Genomic DNA, 26422 nt, shown 5'->3' with positions numbered 1-26422 from the left:
AGTTTCTTCTCTTACTCACTCTAGAGATGGAGGACAAAGAAGTCACACAGAAGGGAGTAACCGTTAGACCCCACCAGCCCGCTCTTTACTGAGCACAACGACTCAGGTGTATTCAGTTGCTCTTTCGTCCCCTCAGGCCACTTCTTCCCTCACGCACAGGCCCCATCCCGGCTCACCAGGCGACAGTCGCGACCGACACCAGGTACGCCAGCCCTGCCTCTCCCCTCCGCCTCCCGGAACGACGGATTTTGTGGGACAACAGTTGCAGCGTCCCTCAGACTGCGCGGCGCGGACTACAACTCCCGGCACGCAACGCTGCCCACCGCCGCCGCGCCACAGGCCAACTGAGCGAAAGGCATGCTGGGAGTTGTAGTCTTCACCACCAACACCCCCCCAATACCCCCCAAACTCCTTCTCCCCGGTGCTACCGAATAACACCGCGGGAACCTCCACAAACCCTCCCACCAGCTCATCCCGCCCCGAGAACTCACCGCCTCGCCGCCTCCTCCTCCTCCTCAACGCTCCGCCGATTCCGCCGAGCCCTTCGCAAACCGTTTTCCCTCCCTCCCCGCTCACCTACGGCGCATGCGCGCTGCTCGTTCCCGCCGGCTGCGACAGGAAGGCGGGGCGCTGGGGGCGGTGCTCTGCGCATGCGCCCTGCCGCCCCGGGCGCATGCGCACTGCTGCGAGGGTGTTAGGTAGCGGCGAGCGGGGGGCGACAGGGCCCCGGGTTCGGGTCCGTCCTCAGCTCGATTCGTGTCCCCGGTCCTACTCGGGCGGGTAGGGCCGCGACCTTCCGGGGCGCAGCCCCCATACCGGTCCCCGGTACCTGTTGGCCACCGAGGGGACCGTGTTGGGGCCGGGCTGCGGCGGTTGGGTGTGCTGGGCCCTGGGCGCTGCGTACAGGCGGGCCTGTGAGGGCGGTGTGGGGGGGTGAACGGTGGGTTTTTTTGGTCTCTGCCCCGCTCGGGCTGTGGGTGCTGTGGAGGGGGGGTGTGGAGGAGGGTGGCAGGGCAGTTTTGTGGTTCTTTTTGGGGTACGGGGCTGGGGGGGGCGCGTTGGGACCCGTGCAGCAGCGGGGGCAGAGGTTGCCGTCCATCCTGGCTGCAGGGTCACGTCTCTGAGGGGAACCCTGTGCTCCTCTGGAGCTCCCTTGTGCTCACCGGATTATCTGGATACCACACGTAGCATCTGTATTGTTAAAGCAGTTGTGTGGAGCGTGTTGCAGCAGCAGCGTAAGAGTGATAGAGGCGCTTTCCAGTTTCACGCAGACTTTCTCATAAAGGTGTCGGGGAAGTGTGCTTCCAGGTAGTTGTGAAGGAGATGAGGCGTAGAGGAGGCGACTGGCCCTTGGAGCCAAGCTGTACAGGTTTTGGCTTGGGGAGGAAGTGCAGGGGTAGGGTACGGAGAGGAGAAGCAGAGGAGCTTACAGCTTTCAGGAATTACTGAACTTGTCCACCATCTCAATCTCGTGCATGGTGAGACAAGCTCTGCAACTTGTGTTATCCCTGTGTTCTTGCATACTGCATTTTTTTGCTCCTTTCTTTCTTAGTATAGCTTGGATTTTCATCCAGCCCAAGCCACCTTTACCAAAGTGTACGACATGTCAGCAGTTTTCTGACAGTCAACTTCCTTTAGAGTGTCTCTTTGATGGTGAAGGTCCCTCTTTGACATAAAGGAGTTCGTAGATGAGAAAGAGATGGGAAGGTGAGAAGGTAGCTAGGCATGCCATCTTCATACGTAACGCTGACTTTTTGGTGACGGATAAATGGTGGTGCTGCTTAAGGACTGAAAAAAAGTTGCACATTTCATATGTGGATGTAGATGAGTTGTAGGAATGTTTTCCTTGGCTAGAGAAAAATATAGGATTTTTCCTGAACTGTGTTTTATGCATTGTCTGGTTGAAAGGCAAGGGGAGGGCATGTTTATTAAATGAGTAAGTACACTTAGTTTTTTCCTGACTAATTTTTCTGGCTTTAGCAAACTGCTTGACCTCTCCACGCTCACTTCTCCCATGTCGGATTTATATGATAATGCAAATTAGGTGTTTTTATTTTCTTCAGCTTACACCATACTCGCCAACCCGTGGTACAGACATGCTGAGAGCCAAGGATGCTCTCCTGCGCCTGTGGCCCCACCACTGCATGTGTCTGGCACAACTTCCAGCCTGCCGGTTCACGTGGCGTTCGCTGCACAGGCAGCCGCTGCACCCCGAGTGGGCTGCCCTTGCTGAAAAGCAGCTGAAAGGCAAGAATCCGAAGGATTTAATTTGGCACACCCCAGAGGGGATCGACATCAAGCCTTTATACTCCAAAAGGGACACGAAAGACTTCCCTGAGGAGCTGCCAGGGGTGAAACCTTTCACTCGAGGACCCTACCCAACCATGTACACATACAGGCCGTGGACTATCCGCCAATATGCTGGCTTCAGTACAGTGGAAGAGAGCAATAAGTTCTACAAGGACAACATTAAAGGTAAGACCGCTGATTTGGGAAACAACGTTGCCTTGCAAAGCAATGGGGAACATTCATATGGTGAATTACATGGCAAATGTGATTATTCCACCTTGTGAGTTTTGGTTTCTGATAGGATCTTCCCAGTGGTACTGTATTTCTTTATTACTGGGAAATTTGATCATTTCTGAAACTGCCTTTGCTTCATTTTGCTATTGAGATGGAAAAATGAATGTGTTAAATGCTACTTTTAGTTATTCTGCCTTAACACTTATAGAGGCATAATTTGGCTGCATGCCAGGGTCCAACCGGCAGAGATCATGAGCACTTTACGCTTGTTTTGTGACCATGAGAGAAGATTTTAGTGGAAAAAAAATGTTGAACTTTTTCACTTAGCTAAACTTCTGGTGTTAGTGCGTTCTGGCATTTGGGGTTTCTATCTCATATTATACATTTTAAATGAACTCATAAATTCATATGAATAGTGTCATTCATGGTGTATTAGTAAAGCCAGCTTCCTAAAAGTATGGGTATTTTCCTTATTTGAGAGCAGTTGTTCCAATATTTCTGCAGATTATTGTGCTTTGCAGCAATTTGTTTAGCTAATAGCTGGAGCGTCATCATGATACACTATTGAGCTAGGCATTGTAACACCACTACTAAAAAGTTGTTTTTGATAGACTGAAGCATTAGTTCTACACCAGCCATGCATCTCAGCAATTGTTTGAAACTAGTTATAACCTTAACAGTCAAAACAACACACCACTGAAAGTTATCTTCTGAGTAATACATCTGTGACACTTTTATTTCCCACTTTACAGTCCCTCCTACTCAAAACATAACTGTTTAGGCTAGGGGGGAGGAGTTGTTTGGGGATTTTTACCTCGTGCAATATCATGGTTAGCTAATATGAAGCAGTATCAGCTGCTGCAGTTTCCTTGCAAGTATTCTTGATTCTTGTCATTTATAAAATTCTCAGTAAGTTAAGAAATTATAAATACAGGTTATTAGAGGTTTGCAAATAAACATTTCAATAGAAAGATTGTTCTCAATATACTCTTACTGCTGAACGTTGCTGCTGAAGCAGGAGTGCTAACACTTGGGTTACCTGGTGGCACAGCTCAGTTACTCAAGAATGTCTGCTGCCAGGAATTTTTTATCTTTATTCGAGTTTTGACATTGTGATGCTGTAATTTTATCTTGTTGTGTTAATGGTTTTATTAATATTGAATTATTTAGCATAGATCCTGAATCTGACCTAGTCATTTGTAAAGCATTTTTAATAATTCAATTAAAATCTCTCTGTAATTAGAAAAAGGCTGAAAAAGAATAAATTATTAGTTTTCTTGACATTCTATTGCTTGAAACTAGGCAGAAATTTAAATTTTTGTAATTATGCTTCAGAGCTAATACCTAGCTTTTCAGATCAAAGATGATAGCTGGTATCTGACAAGTGCTGCTGTTGTTGAGAAGTGCATTTGCAAATGCAGTAGATAGTTACTTTAGGAATAGCGGTTCTGGTCAGAGGGTGAATGCCTGGAGGTAGCAGGGTTTCAGGTGCTGCTTTCAGGTTGCAGTAACAAATCTGCAAAGAGCTCTAACTGTCCCGTTCCCTGCTTTATATGAATTATTTTTTTCCTACCGTAGATTTAGTAACACATCACTTTGCTTTATAAAGAAACAACGTATGTCACTAGAGCCAGGGTAGCAACCTGTGTGCATGTGTTTAATTTGTGATAAAAAGAAGGTAATGTGACATAGTTTATCACACTTTTGTTTCCAGCTAAGCTAAGTAGAATTTCTGTATATAAGCCCTGATACCGTCTAGCTATGCACATTTATAACTTGTGGCTAAACTGTTATTCAGTAATTTGTTAAGCACAGTAAGCTGGTTTTGTGGCTGAGCTAGAAGGACTGCAATTTTTTTCCCCCAGTTAAAAGCTTTTTTCATTTAAAGTCCAAGACTAGAAGTCCTTGGACAAGTTTGGGTAGGGGACAGTGTTTAACATCAAAAATCGGTTTGTCATCCAAGCCTGGATCATGTAAAATAAAATTAATAAATTTAGATACAGTTCTAATGCAAGTCTGTTCAACGCTTCTGAATCTCTCTCTCAATTGTTTTTTTGTTGAGTTTTTGTTGTTGTTTTTTTTTCTTTAGCTGGCCAGCAGGGATTATCTGTTGCTTTTGATTTAGCCACTCACCGTGGTTATGATTCAGACAATCCACGAGTTCGAGGAGACGTTGGAATGGCTGGAGTTGCCATTGATACAGTGGAAGACACCAAAATCCTTTTTGATGGAATTCCTTTAGAGAAAATGTCAGTTTCTATGACAATGAACGGGGCAGTCATTCCTGTGTTGGCAACTTTCATTGTAACTGGAGAAGAACAGGGAGTGCCTCAGGCCAAGCTGACAGGGACAATCCAAAATGACATCTTGAAGGAGTTCATGGTCCGAAATACGTACATTTTCCCCCCAGAACCATCGATGCGGATTATTGCTGACATCTTCCAGTACACCTCAAAGGTATTCGTTGTTTAAATGTACTTACTTCTGTTATTACATCTAGTAAACTATTTATGAGGCACTTTGGAGAAAAAAACAGAAGATGGGAAGACCTGTCATAGTGAAGAATGATGTGGTTGTGGAAAGGGCCAGGAGGAGAAATTAAGATTCCAAATCACTTACAGCATAAATTTTAAGATTTTTAAGTCAGTCCAAATCAAAGTCAGATTAAGATGAGCCTAAGCCTGAAAGAATGGCAGGAACCTTGGAGACGAGAAACAGACAGGCTGTTCTTTACATAGAAAATAAGAAGCACCACAGTTAGAAGCATTATACAGCTGTAAGTAGGAGCGAAGAGGTGGGAAATCTTGAAGGACTTCTGCTGCAAAATTAAGCACGAGAAAGAGATAATGAAAGGAGTGAAGTCCTGAACTGAAGACTGGTAGTGAAGTAGTATCAGTTGTTTTCTTAGTTGCATTTTCATTGGAGAGGTAGCACACAGCCTGTAATTGAAGACATGGTGGGTGATAGTTTAAGCACAATAAATAGTGCAAAAAGGTAAAAGCATGTGAAGTAAACATCTGCAAACATCACTTAATAGAGATGGGTTGTATTCACAGTCTACAAAGAGATTATTTGTGAACATTGATAGACCAATTATCAGATCCCTCCTTCTGCTGTTGTACCCTGTTGTCTTTTATTTTTACAGTATATGCCAAAATTTAATTCCATTTCAATCAGTGGGTACCATATGCAAGAGGCAGGCGCTGATGCCATTCTGGAATTAGCTTATACTATAGCAGATGGCTTGGAGTACTGCAGAACTGGACTTAAAGCTGGCCTTACCATTGATGAATTTGCACCAAGGTGAGCTAAAGAAATTTGCAAGTATAAAACCTCACTTTTGGTAAAACCTCTATAGAGTTTAATATCAAGTTCAGTATTTTTACACATACAAGCATTATTGGCAATGCTCACATTGCAGATAGGTTTTATTTTGGTTTTGTTACACAGTTTCAGAGGTAGGAAAATGGATCTGGTACAATAGACACTTAGACTACATCCACACTAATAAACTGAATAAAGTACATGCACAAGCCCAAGCATTGTCAGGGTCTGTTGTGACAGTTGGTCTTTTGGTCAGAAAGAGGATCTCTAAGCTGTTATATCTAATACAGTTATAGGTTTGGGACTGCAGAACGCAGCAAGAACTCTTGCAATTCTTTTATGCTGTAGTGTTAATGAATTTTTTTCATTAGTATTATTTTGAAATATTTGGGAAAAATGCCTAACAAGGAGAAGTTCAGGTAGTTCAATTTACCGTTGCAAATTTCCTACAAATAAAATGTAATGTTAAGCAAAATACTGTATTTTTGTATAGTTACTGCCAAAGTAAGCAGAATCAATTTCAGTGGTCTAGTTGATTTACAGATTCTCTAACTATACAGTGAGTCTAAAAAACAAAAGGCATGGTTCTTGTATCCTATTGCACATTCAAACTATAGGAGTCGGGCGAAGTAACCTGTTTCTGAGATCTGTGGCAAAATCAAAGTGGATTATGTAGAAAAAGATACAGCCTTATTTTCAGATTTTCTAGTGATGGAGAATCTGTAAGAGCTTTTGGCAAATTGTTTCAGTAGCTAATTCACTGTTAAAAAAGTGCATCTTCAGTATGATGAGTTTTATTGGCTTTAACTATGCATGTTTACATTTAGGAAGCATAGAAGCTGTAAGTAGGAAAAAGTAGATCAATCAGTCTGTTCCTTGGTATGCTATCCAGCATGATGTTCAACATTAAACATCAACATCAAACTGATCTTTGATTTGGATTTTGATTAAAATTGTCAGGAAAAGGATGAAAGCATGCTTACAATGTGTAATATATTCTCATTATAAGTAGTTTGTGAACGTAACTACGCTACTAGATTGTGTCCAGCATCACTCCCTGGCACTAGAGTGTCACTGTCTGTATTAGTGACTTGCTGGAACACCTTGACCTAGGGCTCCCCCAAAACAGTCCCCGGGGATAGTTTAGCAGTTCCAGGGACCATTGTTGCTGGGAGTTTGACTGCAGTCACCTTGTTTGGAGGCTAAGTCAGTTTACTGGCATAAATGTGTATCATTCTTTAGCAAGTGGCATCAGTGTCCAGGAACATTCCCATCATCTTATGTCTGGGGTATATGTGTAAAAGTAAATTAATCGGAGGCCTTGCTGTAGGACTGCTCCTTTACTGAAACAGAGTTACTAGAATGGTTTAATGTTTCATCCTGTTCATATGCTCTTATTACAGGCTCTCCTTCTTTTGGGGAATTGGCATGAACTTCTATATGGAAATAGCTAAGCTGAGAGCTGGAAGGCGGCTGTGGGCTCATTTGGTAGAGAAAATGTTTAAGCCCAAGGATCCCAAATCTCTTCTGCTGAGAGCGCATTGTCAAACTTCGGGCTGGTCGCTCACTGAGCAGGTTAGAAATTGGACTCTCATCACCCTCCTCATTATATCTTCTCATGGTGTATATCTAAAAGGAGGCTGCATAAAGTGCAGCTTTCTGAAGGAGACAATCTGTCTTACTCTCAGTCTGACAAATGCACATACTAGCATTGGATACATCTTTTTGCTTATGTAGCACAAAAAGTCTTGTTAAGTGCCAGCAGCATTTCTTTCCAAAATGCTGGTTTATGAAACACCTCAGTATTCTGGACTGCCCTGTAGTGCTCAGGTAAAAGGGCAGAAACTAAAGACTTGCGACTGTATTTACAAAAGGGGTTCCGGTATGGTGATAGGCAGAGTCTCAGTGCCAAACTTTTCATTCTCTGGCTTCATTTTCATTCTGGAATCATTGTCTTAAGCATGTGTGCTCCCAGTCTAGTGGATACTGAACTGAGAGTAGGATGCAAACCTGCTAAGCAGAGAAAGAATTGCAGAGAGGTGCTTATGTTAGTTCAGGACTCAGAGGATGAAGCTCTCTCTTGGATTTGTCCTATAAGTTACCTTTCAAAACATAGCTGAATGAGGAAGTAGAGGCACCTTTTTCTCAGGACCACTGGCTTGAGAATCCATTTGAGCAGCAAAATCAGTCATTCATGTCCCTGATTCTCACTGCTGAAGAGTAAAGTAATGGTTACAGCTGGTCTGTTCTTTGGGTGCACTATCAGCTCTTCCTGTTGAGTTACATCACAACAAGAAAATAAATCATTGGAACTAAACTAAACCCAAGTGAGGTCAGAGCTGGGTTCCAGCTTTTATTCCAAGGCCTGCTTCTCTATCAAAGTCACGCAATATGAGTTATTTTTAGGTTGTGATAGCAGCCATTGTTATTTGACTTCTGTGCCTTGGTTTTATTCTTTTTTTTCAAAGCGAATATAAAGTTTGCTTATGTTACAGGAACACAGTAAACTAAAACAATGGAATTTTCTGAACAGTGGTTTTTGCAGGTCCACCAATTAAAGTTTGTATTAAAAGCATGGTATTATTAATATGACCAAAAATATGTTCAACCGTCTTCCCGTGTCCAGTGTAAATATATTTCTGGCTGGATCATAAGCCTTTTTTCCTCTCTAAACGTTGTTTATCTTAACATACCTCTTCAGTGCCCAGTGTTTACTCCTTACAGGTTTCAGAGGGCAAATATATTTTCCTTTGGTCTGCCTTTAGATAGGTATTCACTCATAAATTAGGTTTTACATTCTTGCTCATCCAAATCACATTTTTCTGTACTTCTTTAAATGGAATACTTGAACCAGAAATGTACTCCAGTGTAGGTAGAATTACCGTGTCCCTGTAAAATAGTGATATTAATTCCACTTCTTTAGGGAAGATAATGTAATTCACAGATCTCATGATTCACTTTGCCTTCTTCAAGGTCCTATTATATTGGTAGCTCTTAATTATTTTGGATACATTTCATCCCAACTAAGCAAGTCAAGAATTAGGTATGCAATCTGAGCTACTGTTGAATTTCCTCAATAATCACAGTGTGTGATTCTTCACTCCATCTCAGAAGATAAGTCACCCCCTGGAGATCATGATAACTCCTCTTTGACTATAAAGGCACATATATACAACTAAAATGTCTAGATGTCTGAAAAGAGCAGGTAAAAATTTTGACCTAAAGGCTGAGATTATATTCTGTAATACTGACTCTATTTCTGTATCTTGTACTTCAGTTTATCCATTTGTTTTGGATAATATCCCAGTTCTCCCATAGATATCTTCCAATTTTATAGCACCAGCAAATTTCAACTGTAATTCCTACCTTTATGTAATGCTGTCATTAATGAAAATACTAAGCACATTTAGTTCCAAAACAGATCTTGACTAGTAACCTGACAGATGTGCTATTCACTGCTCTGAGAATTCTGGAATCTGAGAATGGAGGACATCAGGACTACCTGTTCCATCCTCTCCAGCTTGGATTCGTTATGTTCTTTGAAACACCACTAAATATAAGTTAGGCTTTGCTTTGTTATCATGACCAGTGTACTCATACACTGATAATTTTGGCTTTCTTTATGGATTAATCTCTTCGTCCGAGATGTTGATAAGTGATGCATCAGTTTGGTTGGATGTTTATTATTGACTGTTTTCTTTTTCAGCTTTTGTTATGATTACAGTGTTTCAATGGGGAATCTTGCATTCATTTCATTGTGGTAATATATGTGTGACTAATCTGCCTCAGCCCCGTGGCAGAACTGTTGAGCTTCAGAGCTCTCCTTTTCCTTCCAGGATCCCTTTAACAATGTTATCCGTACTACAATTGAAGCAATGGCTGCGGTGTTTGGAGGTACACAGTCTTTGCATACAAATTCATTTGATGAAGCCTTGGGTTTGCCTACCGTGAAGAGTGCTCGCATTGCTCGGAACACGCAGATCATAATTCAGGAGGAGTCAGGTATTCCTAAAGTGGCAGACCCCTGGGGTGGATCTTACCTCATGGAGTGTCTCACCAACGATGTCTATGAAGCTGCTTTAAAGGTCAGTTTATACAACCTTTTATGTTGTGTGGGAAAATTTTAGGTATAGGAGTTTTGAGAGATGTCCTTTAAGGGACTATTTGATAAGTTGGTAACTTCTAAAGAAGGAATTATTTTACACTTATGCTTCAGTGATTTCTTTGTAAATTAACTTTATGAATATACAGTGTATATTTAGAGAAAGAGAGACTTCAGCCTTCTAGTAGACTACATTCAAAAGGGAAATATCCCAGAGTGGAACAAATAATCAAGCCCTGCAAAGTCCCTTGCACACTGAAGACTCCCAATTTGCTGGGTTCTCATGTTATATGTGTAAGAAAAAAAAGCGTTCAACAGAAGAAAGAGTCAGACCAACCTACTTAGTTACATGCCTACTCATGCTTGTGGTGATCTGCGTGAGACTTTAAAACTAGGGATTACTGAAAGCAAAGTTTTATAGCCAGTCATGTAGGCAGACAATTGTCTGCCCATATTATGCAGAATTTAAGAGAAATTTTTCTGTTGGATCAGCATATTTTTTTGTAATAATGTTTTTAGCTGCCAGTTATTACTTGCATGTGAAAAGTACTATGCAGGAGTAGTCTTACTGGTGGCAATCCTGCATAAAGATATAGGCCTACATGTCTAGCCTACAGCTAAACCCTAATTTCCTTTTGAGCAAATTACTGCTCTTATGTAAAGTCCCAAATCAATAAGCTAATGCAGCCTAAACACTAGCCTGGGACTGTGCAGACACTGTTAGCACATTGTCTGACATGTGGTTTAGGTCTTTGTCAACTAGGATACTTCTAGACAGTGCCAGGCAAGGTCTGATGGCCATTTTCAGTAGGCAGTTTGAATGTGGTCAGCATGTTTTGGAGCTGAATAGGCTTCTGCTGTGTGAGAGCTGAACCGTGCCATGCCACTTGTCTTCAGGATCAGAGAACTGACCCTGGCTTTTTTTCAATTTATTTGTGTTTGTATACATGTAACCGTAAGAGCTGCTTGGCAGGCAGAAGTCAGTGCAGAGTCAAGGTCTCAAATTTTAAGCCTTTTTGTCCATGGGTGTTACTGATTGAACAATATGCCATTCACTGTTATTGAATTAATGGAGTTTTGGTAATAAAAATGCTCTTTTGTTTGAGATGTCTCTTAATTTATACCAAGACCTGTAGTCAGAGACATGGGGATAGGAAACACACTTTTAGAGCACAGGATTGTATATATAGATATAATAAAAATTTGGATGGCAGTACAAGTGCAAAGCTCATGTTGTGAACCTTGCTACTACTCGTTTTATCAGTCCTTTTCATTTTGCAGCTTATTGAGGAGATTGAAGAAATGGGTGGCATGGCCAAAGCTGTTGCTGAGGGGATTCCCAAACTTCGTATTGAAGAGTGTGCAGCCCGAAGACAAGCCAGGATTGACTCTGGTAGGGAGCAGGGACATGAAAGAGGGGAAAACTGCCAATAGAATACCTTTGCATAAAGGTTTTTTACACACATTTTCATTGGTTTTTTTCCTTCTTAGTTTAGGAGTAGCAGATTGTGAGTGATAAAATGGTAATATTTTAGTTTTATGTCAGTGAAAGCTTCTGGAAAGAGATAGCAGTATGTATGAAATACAGTGCCAGTGTGAAAACAGTTTTGCTTGACATATTTAAGACTAGCATAGACAAAGCACTAGAAAGGCTATTTTAAAGGAGTATTTTGGGTCTTCAACAGTTAATCGCTTAACTTCCATGACTCCTAAATCATGACCGCCAGCAGATGGCAATATTGAATGTATCTGGCCAAATTCCTGCTTTTGCTTGGGAGCTGCACATTTTTCCTGAAGACCAGAAAAAATGCAGTCATCTCAGATTAGAGGATGATGCAGCTCTTTGTGAGATACATATATGTATATGCATATGTACACATATAATAAGTACATGTGGAGATGTGTATACGTGTGCTAATAGCTCTATTCTGCTTTTTGTAGTCTGCATTCCAGTAGCAGTCCAGTAAGAGAAACTAGGGATAACTCAAACATAAAAGAAGTTATATGAACTTTTTTGTTTGGAGGATAAATTTGAAGCAGGTCTTTAATTAAGACCAATAAAGAGTAAGCAATAAAGTTCTGTGTTTTCTCTCCCAAGGTAAATTACTTAATGTTGCTTTGAAGAGTGTAGTAATGTTATCAGGCACTGCAAATAAAAATGGTTGTCAAGTCCATACTGGCTGAAAGCTAAAATACAGTTTTCCAACATGAACAATTAATTTTTATTCATATGGAGTAGTTTTAGGTAGGAACTTCACTTTCTTATTTATCTGGTGAATCAGAAATGTAAATGCAGAGCAGTGCAGGAGACCAGCACTTCTGCTTAATTCTGTAAGATTCAGATATGTAAACTTAAAGAGAAAAATAGCTAATGTGTATTAGTGAGTCATTAAATCAGTTTGTAAGATAAATATTGTTCTATTTCAAATCTTTTTTCTGGCCCAGTATTCACTGAGTTGAATGTTCATGCATCTAATCATGTCTCATCATAAAATATGGAAAATACAGACTTAAGCCCTTCCTATAAGAACAAATTTTAAGTATTTGAAATATATACAGTTATAAAGAAAAGTGCTGCATTATATTGCTCAAAATTTTCTTGTCCTATTAATATTGTGTCTTTTCACAGTAGTTTGCAAATGTATTCTGAGTTTCTGGTGTTTCCACTGGAAATAGGGTCTGAAGTAATTGTTGGAGTAAACAAGCATCAGCTGGAAAAAGAGGAGACAGTCGAAGTTCTGGCTATTGATAATACCTCAGTCCGTAGCAAGCAGATCGAGAAGATCAATAAGGTGGGAACTACCTTCTTAAAAATGAAAGTTCTTGTAATTGCAAATAGAACTTGAGTAATACTAAGGAAAGGTGGCTTTCCAGAAACTTGACCCTCAAATTTCTGAGAATCTGCTCTAGTCTTTAAGCAGCTGGATTTCTGTTCTACTTCAGTGCAAGCTGATGGAAAATCTCAAGAAACAGTATTAGAATCCAAACAAAAATGTTTTTGTTACATTCATTTGGGTTTAGTCATTGTATTTTGGATAGTCTTGTGAATACGTCTGACCTTTCAAAACTGAGAACTTTACGTTTTCTGAAAATAAGATAGAAAATAGCTGTGCGGTGTTTTACTCTAAAAGTATGTAGCATTACTTAATCACTCAGACTCTGGTGCAGCTTGTCAAGTGCTATTAAGGGACAGGGTTATGGAACCAGCAATCAACATCCACTTTTATAATTAGTAGAAATGTAGATAGAATGGTTTAAGAGTTATTTAATGGATTTGTACACGTTTTAAGGTCTGAAGCACCTTTTCTAATCTTTTTGATGTATATAGCATATATTGACAATTGATAATTCCATGCCTCCAAAAGTAATATTTGAAATCAGAAAGTCTTACACACTCGACTTCCCAGTTTACCTTGTAGTTTGTTTGAATTTAGTATTTTTCTCCTCCACTTTAGGTGAAGGCTAGTAGAGATCAAGCAGCAGCCCAGCAATGTCTCGCTGCTCTAACGCAGTGTGCTGCTACTGGGGAAGGCAACTTACTTGCACTTGCAGTGGAAGCAGCACGTTCAAGGTATGGGGTTAGGGGTGAATATCCAACTGCTGTCTAAAAATCAATGGTTCATTTTTATCTTTCAACTGATCTTGAGTATGGCGTCAGTGAGGTTGGTGTCTTGAGATGTTTTGGGCCTTTTTTTCCAAGGTGGAAGTAAAAGATGGCTGTAGTTTGGCATTGTAAGATAGGCTATTACATTTTACAGTCTCTTAAGGCTATGCTTTAATTTCTCACAAAGAATATGGATACAAAGAATCTCGTATGAAATTATGTTGTTCGTGCACATTGTGTTGTTTACAACTCAGACTTACCAGTTTCAGGACGTAACTAGGTTTCTCTGTCACCCTGCTTATTCATAGGTCAGGGAGCTTAAGAAGTGTCTGAGATGTGAAAATGGATATTCACAGTCTTCTTATGGTCTGTTGCTTCATCCTTCCTTGCACCACAGATTGGTGTGAAAACATTTTTTGATTGAAAGAGAAACAAGTTTACTTACCCAGGCAAAGAATAAAAGATGCCCTTCAGTAGAGCAGTGAGGCATCCTTTAGAGTCCAGTGGAACATTTACTTTTTTCACCTAGGGTGTTTTTAAGACTGTTTTATTCCTGCTTCAAAGTAAGTGTCAGTCTCTAGAATAAATCACATCTGTCTGTTCCTTAATTAACTAAATGCCCCAGAAATGATCAAACCAAATTCAGCCCTTATTGGGGCACTGTCCTATTTTTACTGTGATATCTTAAATTCCTTCTTTCCCTTTCCTTGGACACTTAACAGCCAAATTTTGGGCACATCTTCTCCCGCAGAGAGCTTGTCACAATTCTGCTAGCAGCATGTCTTTGAACTGTAAAGGTCACAGGAGGGTAGACCTTTAGGTTAGATTTAGACGGATTAGAGTTAGATTTTAGGTTAGGTTAGAGGGTTAGATTTACCAGGGATTCATATCTTCTGTACCGAAATTGACCAGTTAACTGCTAATTTCTCTCCTTGGCGACCTTGTTTTTATTATTTGTAAAATAATAAAATGGACTGCAGATCCATTTTGTAATTTGCAAACACAAAACTTAACTCTGCCCCAAAACTATATATGGGATGTGGCCACAGAAAGAAGTTGTCACGGCATCTGATAAAGAGTGTTTGAAGGAGGATTGTGAGCTCTGTGAACATTTCTGGGGAGCCCTTCTGTTAGGGGTAACATGGGAAAAGATTTTTCAAGTAAGCACATTCATCCTTCACAAATAGTAGACAAGTAGGCCAGTATGACCAGCATATTAGTGACAGATGCCTGTCTCCTCTTGAATGGAAAATGATGGAGTTTGATCATGAAGACAAGTAATGTAATTCAATTGAAATAAAAGGAGTGGCACAGAATTTTCAGCATTGAACTATGGAAAAGACTCCATGGACTAATACAGAGATTTCAGTGCTGACAAGCAGAAGTAGAAAAGTCATTTTATTATTGTAACCAAAGTAATAAGGCAGGCCAAAGGTGGTAGGGAATAGGGAGGAGTATTGCTTCCCTTCTGTGCCTCATTTCTCATGAGAAGCCACATCACAGGAAAATGGGTGTACTTAGGTAGAGCTATGAGACAGATCATGCTGAGTTCTTTCTCATCTCTTTCATCTGCGGTGCTGTTTTTCTGTCCCTCTCCAGACTTGCATTTGCTGCAGGGCCAGCCATCGGTGGTGGAAGAGGAAGTCATGAAGTGTAATGTAGCATGTAGTGCTGCTTCTTTGTCTGCCTGGTCTGTGTCTTCATGGTACTTTGTCACCTGATGACACAGTGCTACCTCTCATTACTGGTGAAATGCAGTGAGGCAGTGGCAGTGGTGTGAGACTGAACAGACAGAAGGTGACAGTCCTAACAGGCACATTATGGTCATTGACTTTCTTTCTTCAAATTCGTATTTGTGCAGCATAGCCTCTAGAGCTGGTTGTGAACCAGTGGGAGAGAGTCACAGCACAAATTGCTAAAGGAGATAGATCCTGTGCCTGACAGAACACACTGAATTGAACAATATCCTCTGTGGCCATCACAGTTGTGGATGTATTTCATCCCATTGACCTCGTTCAGTTGCCCAAAATCTTAGCAAAGAGCCAAGCTCCTCTTATTTGGAAACCCCCTGCTTTTGAGGAAGCTCAGGGAATCTCGGAACAGTTGAGGGCTCTGCTATAGCACAGTTGGTCAACAGTAATTCTGAGCAGTGCAGAAGTTCATAGGATGCAGGCTACAGTTTATGTACAAACATGCTGTCCTTGCCACAAGACACATCGTAAGGGCTATAGGCTAATAAAACACAAAACGGGGAATATAGCTATCTTTTGGTCTCCACTTCAAAATTTTAACACGCAGTTCCGCACAAGGCAAATGTGAATGACAGTCATATGAAGGAAACACAAATGTATACAATGAAGGCAAAGTGACTTCTGTTCCATCAATTTTGCATAATTGTCTAGTAGGTTTTTATCAGCATGCATTGAAAAAACTGTAAATTAATAGTAATAATTGTTGCTTATGCTACTTAAGTTTTATAATAGTGAGATGAAAACAGTTGTCTCCAGGACAAAACTTTGCTGTAAAGATAAACAGAAATGGGAGGGATTTTATACATCCAGATTATAAAGAACCCGTCCAGTGTAACGGCTAGCTGATTAAAGGAAAGCATAATTGTCATTAAAAGTATGCTTTTCCTCTCCTGTTAAGGAAAGAGGCTGTATTCCTGGCTCCAGACAGAGCTATTCCACTGTGGATGCATAGATGGCAGCCACTGATGCAGCAGGACTAAGAACTAAGCAGAGATTTGAAAAAATTGTTTATTGGTAAATAGTAGGAAAGCATTCATGAGTAGTTTAAAAGCAAAACTCCTATTATTACTTAGATTTAAAGCACTGCAGAGACTTGGGGCAGAATTTTCAAAATATTCTAAAGGGATTTCAGAAGCAGTATTTACAGACGAAAGAAATTTATTTCATTTTTGTGCAGTACACAAAACCCCTTTATCCTAGCCACCAGATTATACTTCAATAAAATTGATAGTCCAAGCCATTTATTTTTCACTTGTTACATGAAACTTTTACATAGGAAGAACAGAAAAGCACAGCACAACTATATCTACATGTGCTGTGCTTTAATACTGACATTATACTCAGATGCTGCTTCTGCAAAAGAGAAGGAAGAGAAAGATTTATCTAAGCTTACAGTTTTCTCTAGAAGAAAAGACACGTGTTATGTCACTGTAAGCCTTCACTAAACTGCCAGTGTTTACACAGGAGTAAGTCATCAATGTTTATGCATGGGTTGTATCTATATCAAGCTGCAATCTGTGATGTCTGGCACTCTGAGAGGGAGTCCGTATTTCTAGATAATATTTTTAAGTCTGCTGCAAACTTGCTTTTTAACCTTGAGGAAGTCACTTAATCTAGCACTTATGCAGTTTACTTTTCAATTTTTTGTTATTAATATCAGAGAGCAGTAATATTAATAAGATTATTTAGATGTCCTGAAAAACAAAAACTAATGATATAAGTGAGTAAGGTCTGAGAACTATTGTAACTCAGGTAGTGCTTGCTAAGCTTTCTGAGATGCTACAGATGCTGTGAAAATGAAGCGTATTACATGTGTTGTCAATGGGTTCTGATGCAATCGTGAACAGGTTGCTTTATAACTAATGCTTTTTAAATCATTATTAATAAATAAATTCAAAGACTAAGTTGTATTCACACATAGCCATAAATTTGGTATTAGTTTGTATTAGCTGCTTTTCTAGACTATGATCCTCATGATTCCAAATATGAAGTCCTTAGTGCGCTAAGCAAGAAAACGGATAAAAGCAAAGAACTTTACAAATATAATTCCAGAAAGCCAGGGGGAGGGGAGTTGGCAAAAAGTGGTCAAGACTGTGTCAACAACATGAGTTAAAAATGTGTGTTCCAGCATGATACTGTCTTCTAGACAAAGCAGGCCAACCGTGAACAGTGATACCTAGAGATAAGAGGCCAGCTTCAGGCATATGCATTATACAGATCTTGCCTATATGTTCAAGATGGGATTTCTGCCATTTTACATTAGTGTAGTTACAGTTTATAACTGTGGTTAAGTTTGCTGAGTATAAAAAACATGAGTAGCAAAAGCTAGGGGGGTCACAGGAAGTAAGATGTCTTTCAAATTTACTGAAGGATTCAGTTAATACAGCAGAAATCCATCTTCTGCTACACTGGATGCATGGCAGATTGCACAAAGTAGGAATCAGATAATAGCTACTGAAACTGCAAACAGCAGAAGGAAAACTGAGTACAGTTAATTTGGCTATTCCCTTCCAAAAGTATGTAGACAAGAAGTTGCATCTTGTCCAAACATCCTTCGAGCATTTTATATAAAAGCTGTAGAGGATGCTTAACCTAATACTGCCTCAGAGTAGGTTATAATTAAATGCAATATGACAGGAGAAAATGTGGATTTGCAGGGGTTTGTAACATGCTTAGCAGTAGCTGAATGGATGGGGTTTGGTCTCTATATTTGTAAGCATGCTTTTAAACTGTTTTGTAAGAGTAGTATTTTTTCTTTCTTTCCTTTGACGAAGTTTGCAGCAAGTTGTATTCATTCCTTAATATACACAGGTTGTTTAGTCTTTTTCTGTTCAAGTATAAGCTAAAATATATTCATCAAAATATTTTTGATGAAAGATTTCATCAAGAGCTCAGTAGCATACCTTCAAAATCATTACGCAGTACTGACTCCCAGGTAATTTCATACCAGAAGTAAGAAGCTTGCTGTGATGGAGCTACTAGCTGAACTGCTCTTGTCTTTTTTGTTACAGTCTGCATTATAGATTTTACACAAAAAGGTAGAATCCATTAAGCATGAGATTTTTAAATGCTTTGGGACAGAGGCTGTTATTTCCGATGTTTGTACAAGACGACAGCACAGCCTACTTGGCTTCTAGCACTTGTGCTACAGCAGTAAAATGTGTATTATTTCTAACATGCACAGTGTCTCTAGTAGCAAACAACGCTTGTAACTTGCATGTAGATGGATTTCCCAGATTCTTCTGCATCTCAGTGGATAAAGGAGCTATGTGAGGAGTAGAGAAGAAGAAATACTAAAATATAAACATCAAGGGAAAGGCAAACAAATTCCAGTTAAAAAGTTAGGCTTCAGTCTTTTCTGTGTGTTCTTCCTTTTTTTTTTTCTCTTGATTTATATTTTGAATTTTAGTATGAGTACAAATGCAAGATCTTGCAGTCTGAGCCCAAAAAAATTCCCAGTTGAGAAAATTTGATTTAATTTCCTGAAATATTTTGTCATGCAATGGTCCCTATTGCCTTGTCACTTGTAAAATCGCTTCTCACATCAGCAAAACAGTATTTTCTTAAAAACACTTCTGCACATTTTATTAGTGGATGACAGTGGGGTGAGTCAGATGTTCAGAGTTGTAGCACCAAAGGGGAAACAAGTGTAATTGAATTTGTCCTGCAGCGAGGCAGATAGTTGGGCCTCTGCCAGTGATTTCTGTATTCTGTTCTCGTATAAGCCTCCTGATAGCACTAATACTTTGTTTCTGTATCTTAGATGCACCGTTGGAGAAATAACAGATGCAATGAAGAAGGTGTTTGGGGAGCATAAAGCCAGTGACCGAATGGTGAGCGGAGCTTATCGCCAGGAGTTTGGAGAGAGTGATGAAATTCTTCATGCCATCAATAGGTGAGAATAGCTTCCCAGGAAGCCAAACGCAGCCTCACATTTAATCCATTAAATATATGTGCTACTCGCTGTGCCCTAAAAAAGTGTTCCCCAAACCTGAATGTCATTTCCAGAACAAAACAAAGACCTGCACAGTCATTCTCATGCCTGTAAGCAAGTAAGCAGAATGAGAAGAAATAGGTGCAATAAGAGAATGGTTGAAACTTAATAGAACTCATATTTGCTTGCAGACAAAATCCACTGAGGTGATATTATGATTTGAGGATTTTGTTCAAATCGACTAGGCAGCCATAGGATTAAGAAGCTGAGAAACATTGCCTGAAGTCCCTATACATTGGATTGCTTCTTTTGAAGACTCTGTAATAGTAATCTCTACAAATATTTCTAGCAATTCATATTTGCAAAACCTGGTCTTGGTCAGCCCATAAGGTGCCCTTGCAACTTCATTCTTACTGTTCCTAAAATTGTAAGGCTAAAATCTGTCTGGATTTCCACACACAACTTCCAGTCTACAGGTGTTACTCATATCACAAGGGAGAAAACATCAGAAGATGGTAGTATGTGTGAAAACAGTGCCCATTTGTGCCTTTTGTCAGCTTCTGCCTTTGCTGGTGTCCTCTTGGGTAAAGAGACTGAATTGCTATAGTGGGCGGTGATGTAATATTAATTGATGCTCATAAGTCCCTGCTGTGTTGGACCTTAAACATTAAAGAGTTACAGAATCTCTTAAAAGGGAATTACTTGATGTCTTCACAATAGTGATGTTTAGCCTGACTTGAAAGTAGTTGTGCTGGGGGATGTCACCATCATTTTTTATTTTAAATATTTATTTTAAGTTTAAGTATTTGTAATTATGCATTTACATGAAAAGGAACTGATGCCTTGAGAATCAAGATGTAGCTCCCTTTCTTACATACCTGCCTTTATGTCCAAGGTCATATGTACCCAGTTAGTAAACATGGTAACAAAACTGGATTGACTACGTGTCACCTTTGCATAGGCTCTCCAAAGTGTGATTTCTCACTTGCCCCACACTTAAACCAAGCCCTGGGTTGCAGTGACTCAGGTGGTTTTAGCCTGGCAGGCTTGGAGCACCTAGAGCTGTCCTTGTTAGGAGGGAGCCTGTGGGTGGGGAAGTAAGAAAACAAACATTTGGAAACAAAAAACAATACAGAGAAAAGGATTTAAAGATATCACAAATCAATTCAGGTACTTAGTTCATTGATATTCTCAGCAGTCCTTAGGAATAGAGAAGGCAGGCCCAACTCCTATACATCCTCAAGCAGAAGCTTTGTCAGTCTGCTTCTTCAGGCTGTCTTGACATAATTCCTTTTTAAGCTGTCAGAGTTCTTATTTTTTCCACTCTTACATAATGCATATTCCTGTCCTGGAATCATCTCCTGAGGCTGTTCAATTCTGTGCTGATAAATGCTTTATCTAGAGTATTCTTTTCCCCAAACTAAGCCACTGGAGTCATAGCGTGATCATCCCAGCCAGGTCAGCATATGGTTTCAAGGTGCATCAAATCCATACGACTCCATCATTGGCAGAATGCTCAGAACAATACAACATTAAAAAAAAAAAAACACCCAACCCCCTCCCCCCCAAAAAAAAACCAAACCCCCAAACTTTTATTTCTGAGAAGTGGTAATCTTAGTGTCCCAGTCAAAGACAGATACTGGTGGTACATGGAAAGTGAGCAGTAAGATGAAAGATTAATATCTGAGGCTGTGGTTACACAGTCACTTTAATACAACAGAAATATGAACTGCCACTAACCAGAAAAAGGGAGGCACTGGAATGAGTGCACAGAATGGGGGATACAGTAATCATTTTCTGGACAGACTTGTTCCCAGTTGAATGATGATGATGCACAGTATGATGTCTAGGACCCATCTCTATAGCCTGTGTGCCATGCAAGTACTTTTGAAATAGTTGGTCACATTATTCTTAAAATCTAAAAATTGTGTTTTAGTTAGTTGTAATTCAGCTCATTAAGCCCTCAAAGAATTCAGTATTTTGTCCGTTAGAAAGCAGAAAAGTATTGGAGTGGTTATCTGTAAAAAAGAATGTTTTATTGTTGAGGCTAGTAAATACAAGAAATCAGTTAGTAATCATATAATGTGAATATTAACATAGTATGCGGACTACACAAACTATGACTTAGAAGATCTTTTTATTTGATGTACAGAAATGATGATACAGTTGCAGCCAGCCAGTGCTTTTTTTTATTTGTGGAAATACTTCTAATGATTCTCAGTGACTTACAGTGATACATTATGTGTTTTCAATCAGAGTTAACAAGTTCATGGATCGTGAGGGGCGCAGGCCTCGTATACTCGTTGCAAAGATGGGTCAAGATGGTCATGACAGAGGAGCTAAAGTTATTGCTACAGGATTTGCAGACATTGGCTTTGACGTGGACATAGGTCCCCTCTTCCAGGTATGACTGATTGAGCAGTATCCAATGTATTTCAAATGCACCAATTTTCCCTCTAATGCTTGTTCAGCAGCCTGGCTGGGGCTATAACTTCTCACATAATCCTCTTTCTATACAGACACCTCGAGAAGTGGCCCAGCAGGCGGTTGATGCAGATGTGCACTGTGTTGGTGTGAGCACACTTGCAGCAGGTCATAAAACTCTTGTGCCTGAGCTCATCAAAGAACTCAACGCCCTTGGCCGGCCAGACATTCTCGTCATATGTGGAGGTGTCATCCCACCTCAGGTATGGGTCAACATCATTTCCATCCAGACTAGGAGACTGCTTTATTTCTGTCTGTGCTGTTTTTAGCTATTTCCTATATTCTGTTAATGTCAGAGGTGATTTACAGCGCTGAAGGCTACTGCGTACAATCACCAGGGTCAACACAGATCTGTAAGGTGGTTGCGGAGTGCTGTCAGGTCTCATTGATCTGGTTTTCTGTACACCATGTCCTGGTTTAACTTACACTGTTTGTTGGATGGAATATTAAGTTGTGTTATGAAAAGATTAGCCTCAGGGAGATGTTCCTTATGCTCTGTTGTTTCCGATTACCAGTACCTTGCGTATTACTGATAAAGGCTAGCTCCTGTCTTAAGAGACTTTATGACTTCCAGTAACAGTTCAGAAGAGGCACAGCAAGTGACTAAGACACCTGGCAGGTCCTAACAACTATAGGCTACACATCTCATTCGCTGTTTAGCCTCTCCTCATGTTCCCCTTCATCAGGCCTCAGTGTTGCCTCTCATTCCCTCTGCTTTCTCCTAAACTGTTGAACAGTTGTTGGATTCCCATGCAGTCAGATCTGTGCTTTTGTTTTAAAATTTTCCTTATCCATGGTTTTCCCTGCTGTATCACCTTTAGGGTCGTCTTCTGTCTAGAGAGATTCAAATTGATTTTGCATATAAATCTCCTGTTCTCCCTTTTCCCAGACTTCTTCCTTTTCTAGCCAATTAGGTAAGTGTTCAGGAATGACAGACTTTCAAATCAAATAAACAAAACTCAGTAGTATTTTTCTAGGAGGCAAACTATGTTCTGTCCAGTCTCTCAATGGGATGCTACTAGCTTGTGGATGGTAAAGGTATAATATATCCTATACAGAAGTAAGAGAGACTACAAAACTGCTTCCCAGGTGTTTCTGAAATTTCAGGACAATCATAAAATTAGACTAACTTAGATTGCAAGAGACCACTGGCAGTTACCTGGTCCAAGCCCTAGTTTAAAGCAGTATTTGCAAAATTAGAAGTTAGTTCAAATTTAGATTAGGTTATTCAGGGTCATGTCCAGTTGACTTTTGAATATTTTCCAAGGATCTGACATTCCTCTGATTCTAAACAAATAAAACCTTTCCTGTGGATTTTTTAAAATATTTCCTTTTTACCTTCGAACTACCATATTTCTCCCATTTCCTTTGATGCTATGCTGCCTCTCTCTGAGACTTGTTGCATATGCTTTCTCAGGCCCAGCATACAGGATAGAGCATATACCAATTATAAATCAATTATCAATTTTCTGTTGCACTGTTAATTATGGATCTTAAATTTCTTTCTGAACAGGATTACGACTTCCTGTATGAAGCTGGCATTACCAGTGTGTTTGGTCCAGGGACTCGTATTCCAAAAGCAGCAGTCCAGGTGTTGGATGATATTGAGAAGTGCCTGGAGAAGAGGCAGCAGTCTATGTAATGCTGAAATGTCACACAATGCAACCAGCCTTATACTAATCGCTTACAGAATGTAATCATCAGCAAGGGATGGCCAGCTACATACCTTTGGTTCCACTGCCCCACGGCCTGGTGTTTTGTGCTTTCTAAGAAAGTTGTAAATTCTCTGCTTGTTCTATTTGAGGATTATTTATATATGTACCCACAAGAAAATTTTATCTCTAGAACTATGACTTCAGGGAATGAAGGGAATTGAGTAGGTGGGTTTGGTTTTTTTTTCCAGATATACTGATAAATAAAATATCCATTCCAGCTCTTTGGTTGATCTCTTTTGCATGCAGGGAATTTCTTTTGAATTTTTTGGCAGGCATTGTAGACCTAGAAGTCTTCAGGCAAAATCACTAAAGTTCAGCAGAGCTGTGATTGAATCCAGCAGCACTTTGATGTTAATCTGACTTAACTCTCTTTAGAAACGTATAAGTAGATAAATCGTAATTTTTCAGAGTTCATGGTTTGTTTAATAAGATACAAATCCAGTAGTTGGCAGTAACCCGTATAGGAGCAGCTGTGCACTTCAGCTCTGTCTGCATCACTGCCCTTCCCCAGTACTTCATTATTTCTCAAATGAAGTTCATTTCAGTGCTCATTCTCCCTTACTTAGTTCTGTATTTTTGTCCCGTATTGTTCTTGCTATCCCTGTCTATTTAGCAGTTGGACTTTCTTGAGGTAAATTGATCCTAAATTCTTACCATTTTTGTCTCCCCTCCAGAAGGAATTTGCTTTATACATGTGAGAATTCCTTTGTGGAATCCATACGAGGCAAATGGGGTGTGAGAGTCTTTTGACGGGCAGTTCCTGGCATTATGGCCCTGTCCCGCTTTACTTCATTTTGCCTTGTTGCTCATTGCATCCCATCATTTTATGAGACTGCAGCCTCCCTGGGATAATGCTTGTATCTGCCTTATGGTGGAAGAGGCTGTAGCACACTTCTACAATGTTTAGCACCATCATACGTTATTCAAAATGAGATTGATGCAGTTGGCTAGAAATTGCAGATCCAATTAATAGCATGGTATCCTCACTTCAAAGATTGCAGTTGAACAGATCTTTACTTAAAGTAAGCTTGTTTAATCGGGCACTTGCCAGTAGTCTCACTGCTCAGAAACAAGAAGGTTGAGTGCCTTGCTGTTTTCTTCTCTCTGTCTTTCTAATTAAGGTTTAAATTATTGATCCCAAACCAGACCTTTGCCTTGAGAACTCCTTGGGCATTTATCCTCAACTATTTATAAGTATCTAATTCCCTCCAAGAAATATTGGTATGGTTCAAACCAGGATATATGGAAAGTGACAACAATTATGTCTTTTCACAAGCCTTCTTGACGACTGGAAAAATACATAGTCAAAGTGTCAGTGACCTCTAAACTTTGTAATGACAATCATTTCATTCATTTCTTTCTGTCTGTGGTTTCTCTGCTCTTTGATAATAATATGTCATCTACCTGTGTTTGCCTTACAGATTCTGCTTTTTTTTAACTCTAATGATCTTTAAAATCTGCATCTTGTTCCCTTGAATTCAATAAAAAAATCCCCACCAACTTCAGTTGGAATCACTCCAGGCCTTCAGTGCTTGCAGGAGGGCCCTTTAAAGCTCTAGGCTGGGACTGACTAATGTACATTGATTCTCTCTTGTCGTACCAAGGCTGGAAAATAAAATGGTGAGTCTAGGGTAAGAATAGTTTTCCTATCTGGCACACAGTGTTTGTATTAGGCCCTTTAAGGAAAAAAAAATATTCAAGTGAACAGACTTTTCCTTCAAGCGAGTCATCGGTTCACTGCCTAAGTAGAGATTCCTTATGGGATGACAAGCTAAGATGGAACATGCTTTCCCCATATGTTCTGTGCTGCTGGAGCAGCATAGCAATGAACGTAGTGCGTACTGACAAGTTGATGTCAGATTGTCAGCCCTCATTGATAATGGTGAATGGTTACCAGTTAAAATCTTGGATGCTGCACACACTCCTCATCAACGTGGCTGCTTGAAATCTGCACTGCTGTACAGGCTAGTGAGAATTTGGGTTACTGCAAAAACAAGTAGATACTCTGCAAATATATTGAAACCTTTTGTTTCAATATGAGTACTTTTGGCATATTGCAGGACAAAATGATAACTATAAACTGTGGGACTAGGCACTCAGATCTTTCCAATAGGAATGAGCATGGTAGCAGCAGGTTACTGCAGGCTAAGTAATTTCCCTTGGGAAGTTCCAAAATAGTAGATTTTTTTTTTTTATCTGTAAGGCAGTTCCTGTTTTGCAAAGATGTAAGAAATATAGGTAGGACAAAGGGCTGGAGATGTGGAGATCCTAAGTTACACACAGGAATTGACTTACTGCAATGCATTCTCTGTCATGAAAGAAGCTTTGATAAAGCAGGAACTTGAGCATGGCACCAAGTCCCAGGCCAGTGCCTTAGCTGTGAAACAAATCGTGAAGTAACCTCTTGAGCATGGTAGATGGATCCTACAGAGGACAGATATCGGTAGGGGAGTGGCAATCCATTTTTCATTCTTAGTGTTTCACAGCCTTCAGGATTGGTGTCTTTGCACTTGTATTAAGCTGTTCATCAAACAGTTGGTGCTTTACAATGATGAACGGCAAGACCGTGTCTACTGTGGGGCTAAAAGAACCCAAGACAAAGTTTACGTGATTTCCCCAAAGTTGCACAGTGTTACTGGCAAAGTAACAGGGAGGAACCCAAGACTCCGCAGTGTTAGCCTCATGCTTTAACTGCTAGAACAATGACCTCCCTCAAATAATTGATCTTTGTTCTGAAGTGAGTCGCATTTAATTTTACGGATGGGAAAATCAACCCTTAACAGAAGTGATCTAGTTCTTTAAGTTATTCCTATGCCTAGATAGACAGAGACTGCCTAGAAGGGTTTTTCAAAGTAAGGCACTGAATTCCAATTTATTTTAATGCAAATCAGAGTGTTAGTTGTGTTATTTAACTTTATATGTCATCATCTGAGTAGGGAGCTCCATTTATCCTCAATAAAAAGAAAGGAGATGAAGGCGGCTCGC

The 26422-nt window shown here is 40.1% G+C and overlaps 1 protein-coding gene across 4 annotated transcripts; it reads left to right on the top strand.

Moving 5' to 3' along the window:
- Positions 1-653: 653 nt before the first annotated feature.
- On the top strand, positions 654-24692 carry MUT (methylmalonyl CoA mutase). Of its 4 annotated transcripts, none has more exons than XM_010583104.1 (13): positions 654-698; positions 2064-2475; positions 4613-4980; positions 5669-5826; positions 7251-7422; positions 9684-9932; positions 11231-11342; positions 12626-12741; positions 13405-13520; positions 19068-19199; positions 21495-21642; positions 21758-21925; positions 23236-24692. In XM_010583104.1, the coding sequence occupies exons 2-13, from the start codon at positions 2097-2099 to the stop codon at positions 23362-23364; spliced, it is 2247 nt and encodes a 748-aa protein (XP_010581406.1). In that variant the 5' UTR covers positions 654-698; positions 2064-2096; the 3' UTR covers positions 23365-24692. The 4 variants fall into 4 exon arrangements, with proteins under 4 accessions (XP_010581406.1, XP_010581404.1, XP_010581405.1 ...); XM_010583102.1 differs by lacking the exon at positions 654-698 and adding an exon at positions 1049-1478; XM_010583103.1 differs by lacking the exon at positions 654-698 and adding an exon at positions 1049-1478 and having other exon boundaries at positions 2045-2475.
- Positions 24693-26422: the final 1730 nt, after the last annotated feature.

The sequence above is a fragment of the Haliaeetus leucocephalus genome, unplaced genomic scaffold (genome assembly GCF_000737465.1).
Source record: "Haliaeetus leucocephalus isolate CR32 unplaced genomic scaffold, Haliaeetus_leucocephalus-4.0 Scaffold871, whole genome shotgun sequence".
NCBI classification, from domain to species: Eukaryota; Metazoa; Chordata; class Aves; order Accipitriformes; family Accipitridae; genus Haliaeetus; species Haliaeetus leucocephalus.
Note: the sequence above shows the minus strand (reverse complement) of the source record. Positions and strands in the feature narration are given on the sequence as shown.

What these genes read in the sequence shown, in the direction of transcription:
- MUT (XM_010583101.1), top strand. Translation starts at nt 2,028, where the DNA reads ATGATAATGCAAATTAGGTGTTTTTATTTTCTTCAGCTTACACCATAC. An exon ending in GTGGAAGCAGCACGTTCAAG is followed by an intron (nt 13,521 to 19,067) that starts GTATGGGGTTAG and finishes TCTGTATCTTAG; the next exon opens with ATGCACCGTTGGAGAAATAA. An exon ending in ACATAGGTCCCCTCTTCCAG is followed by an intron (nt 21,643 to 21,757) that starts GTATGACTGATT and finishes CTTTCTATACAG; the next exon opens with ACACCTCGAGAAGTGGCCCA.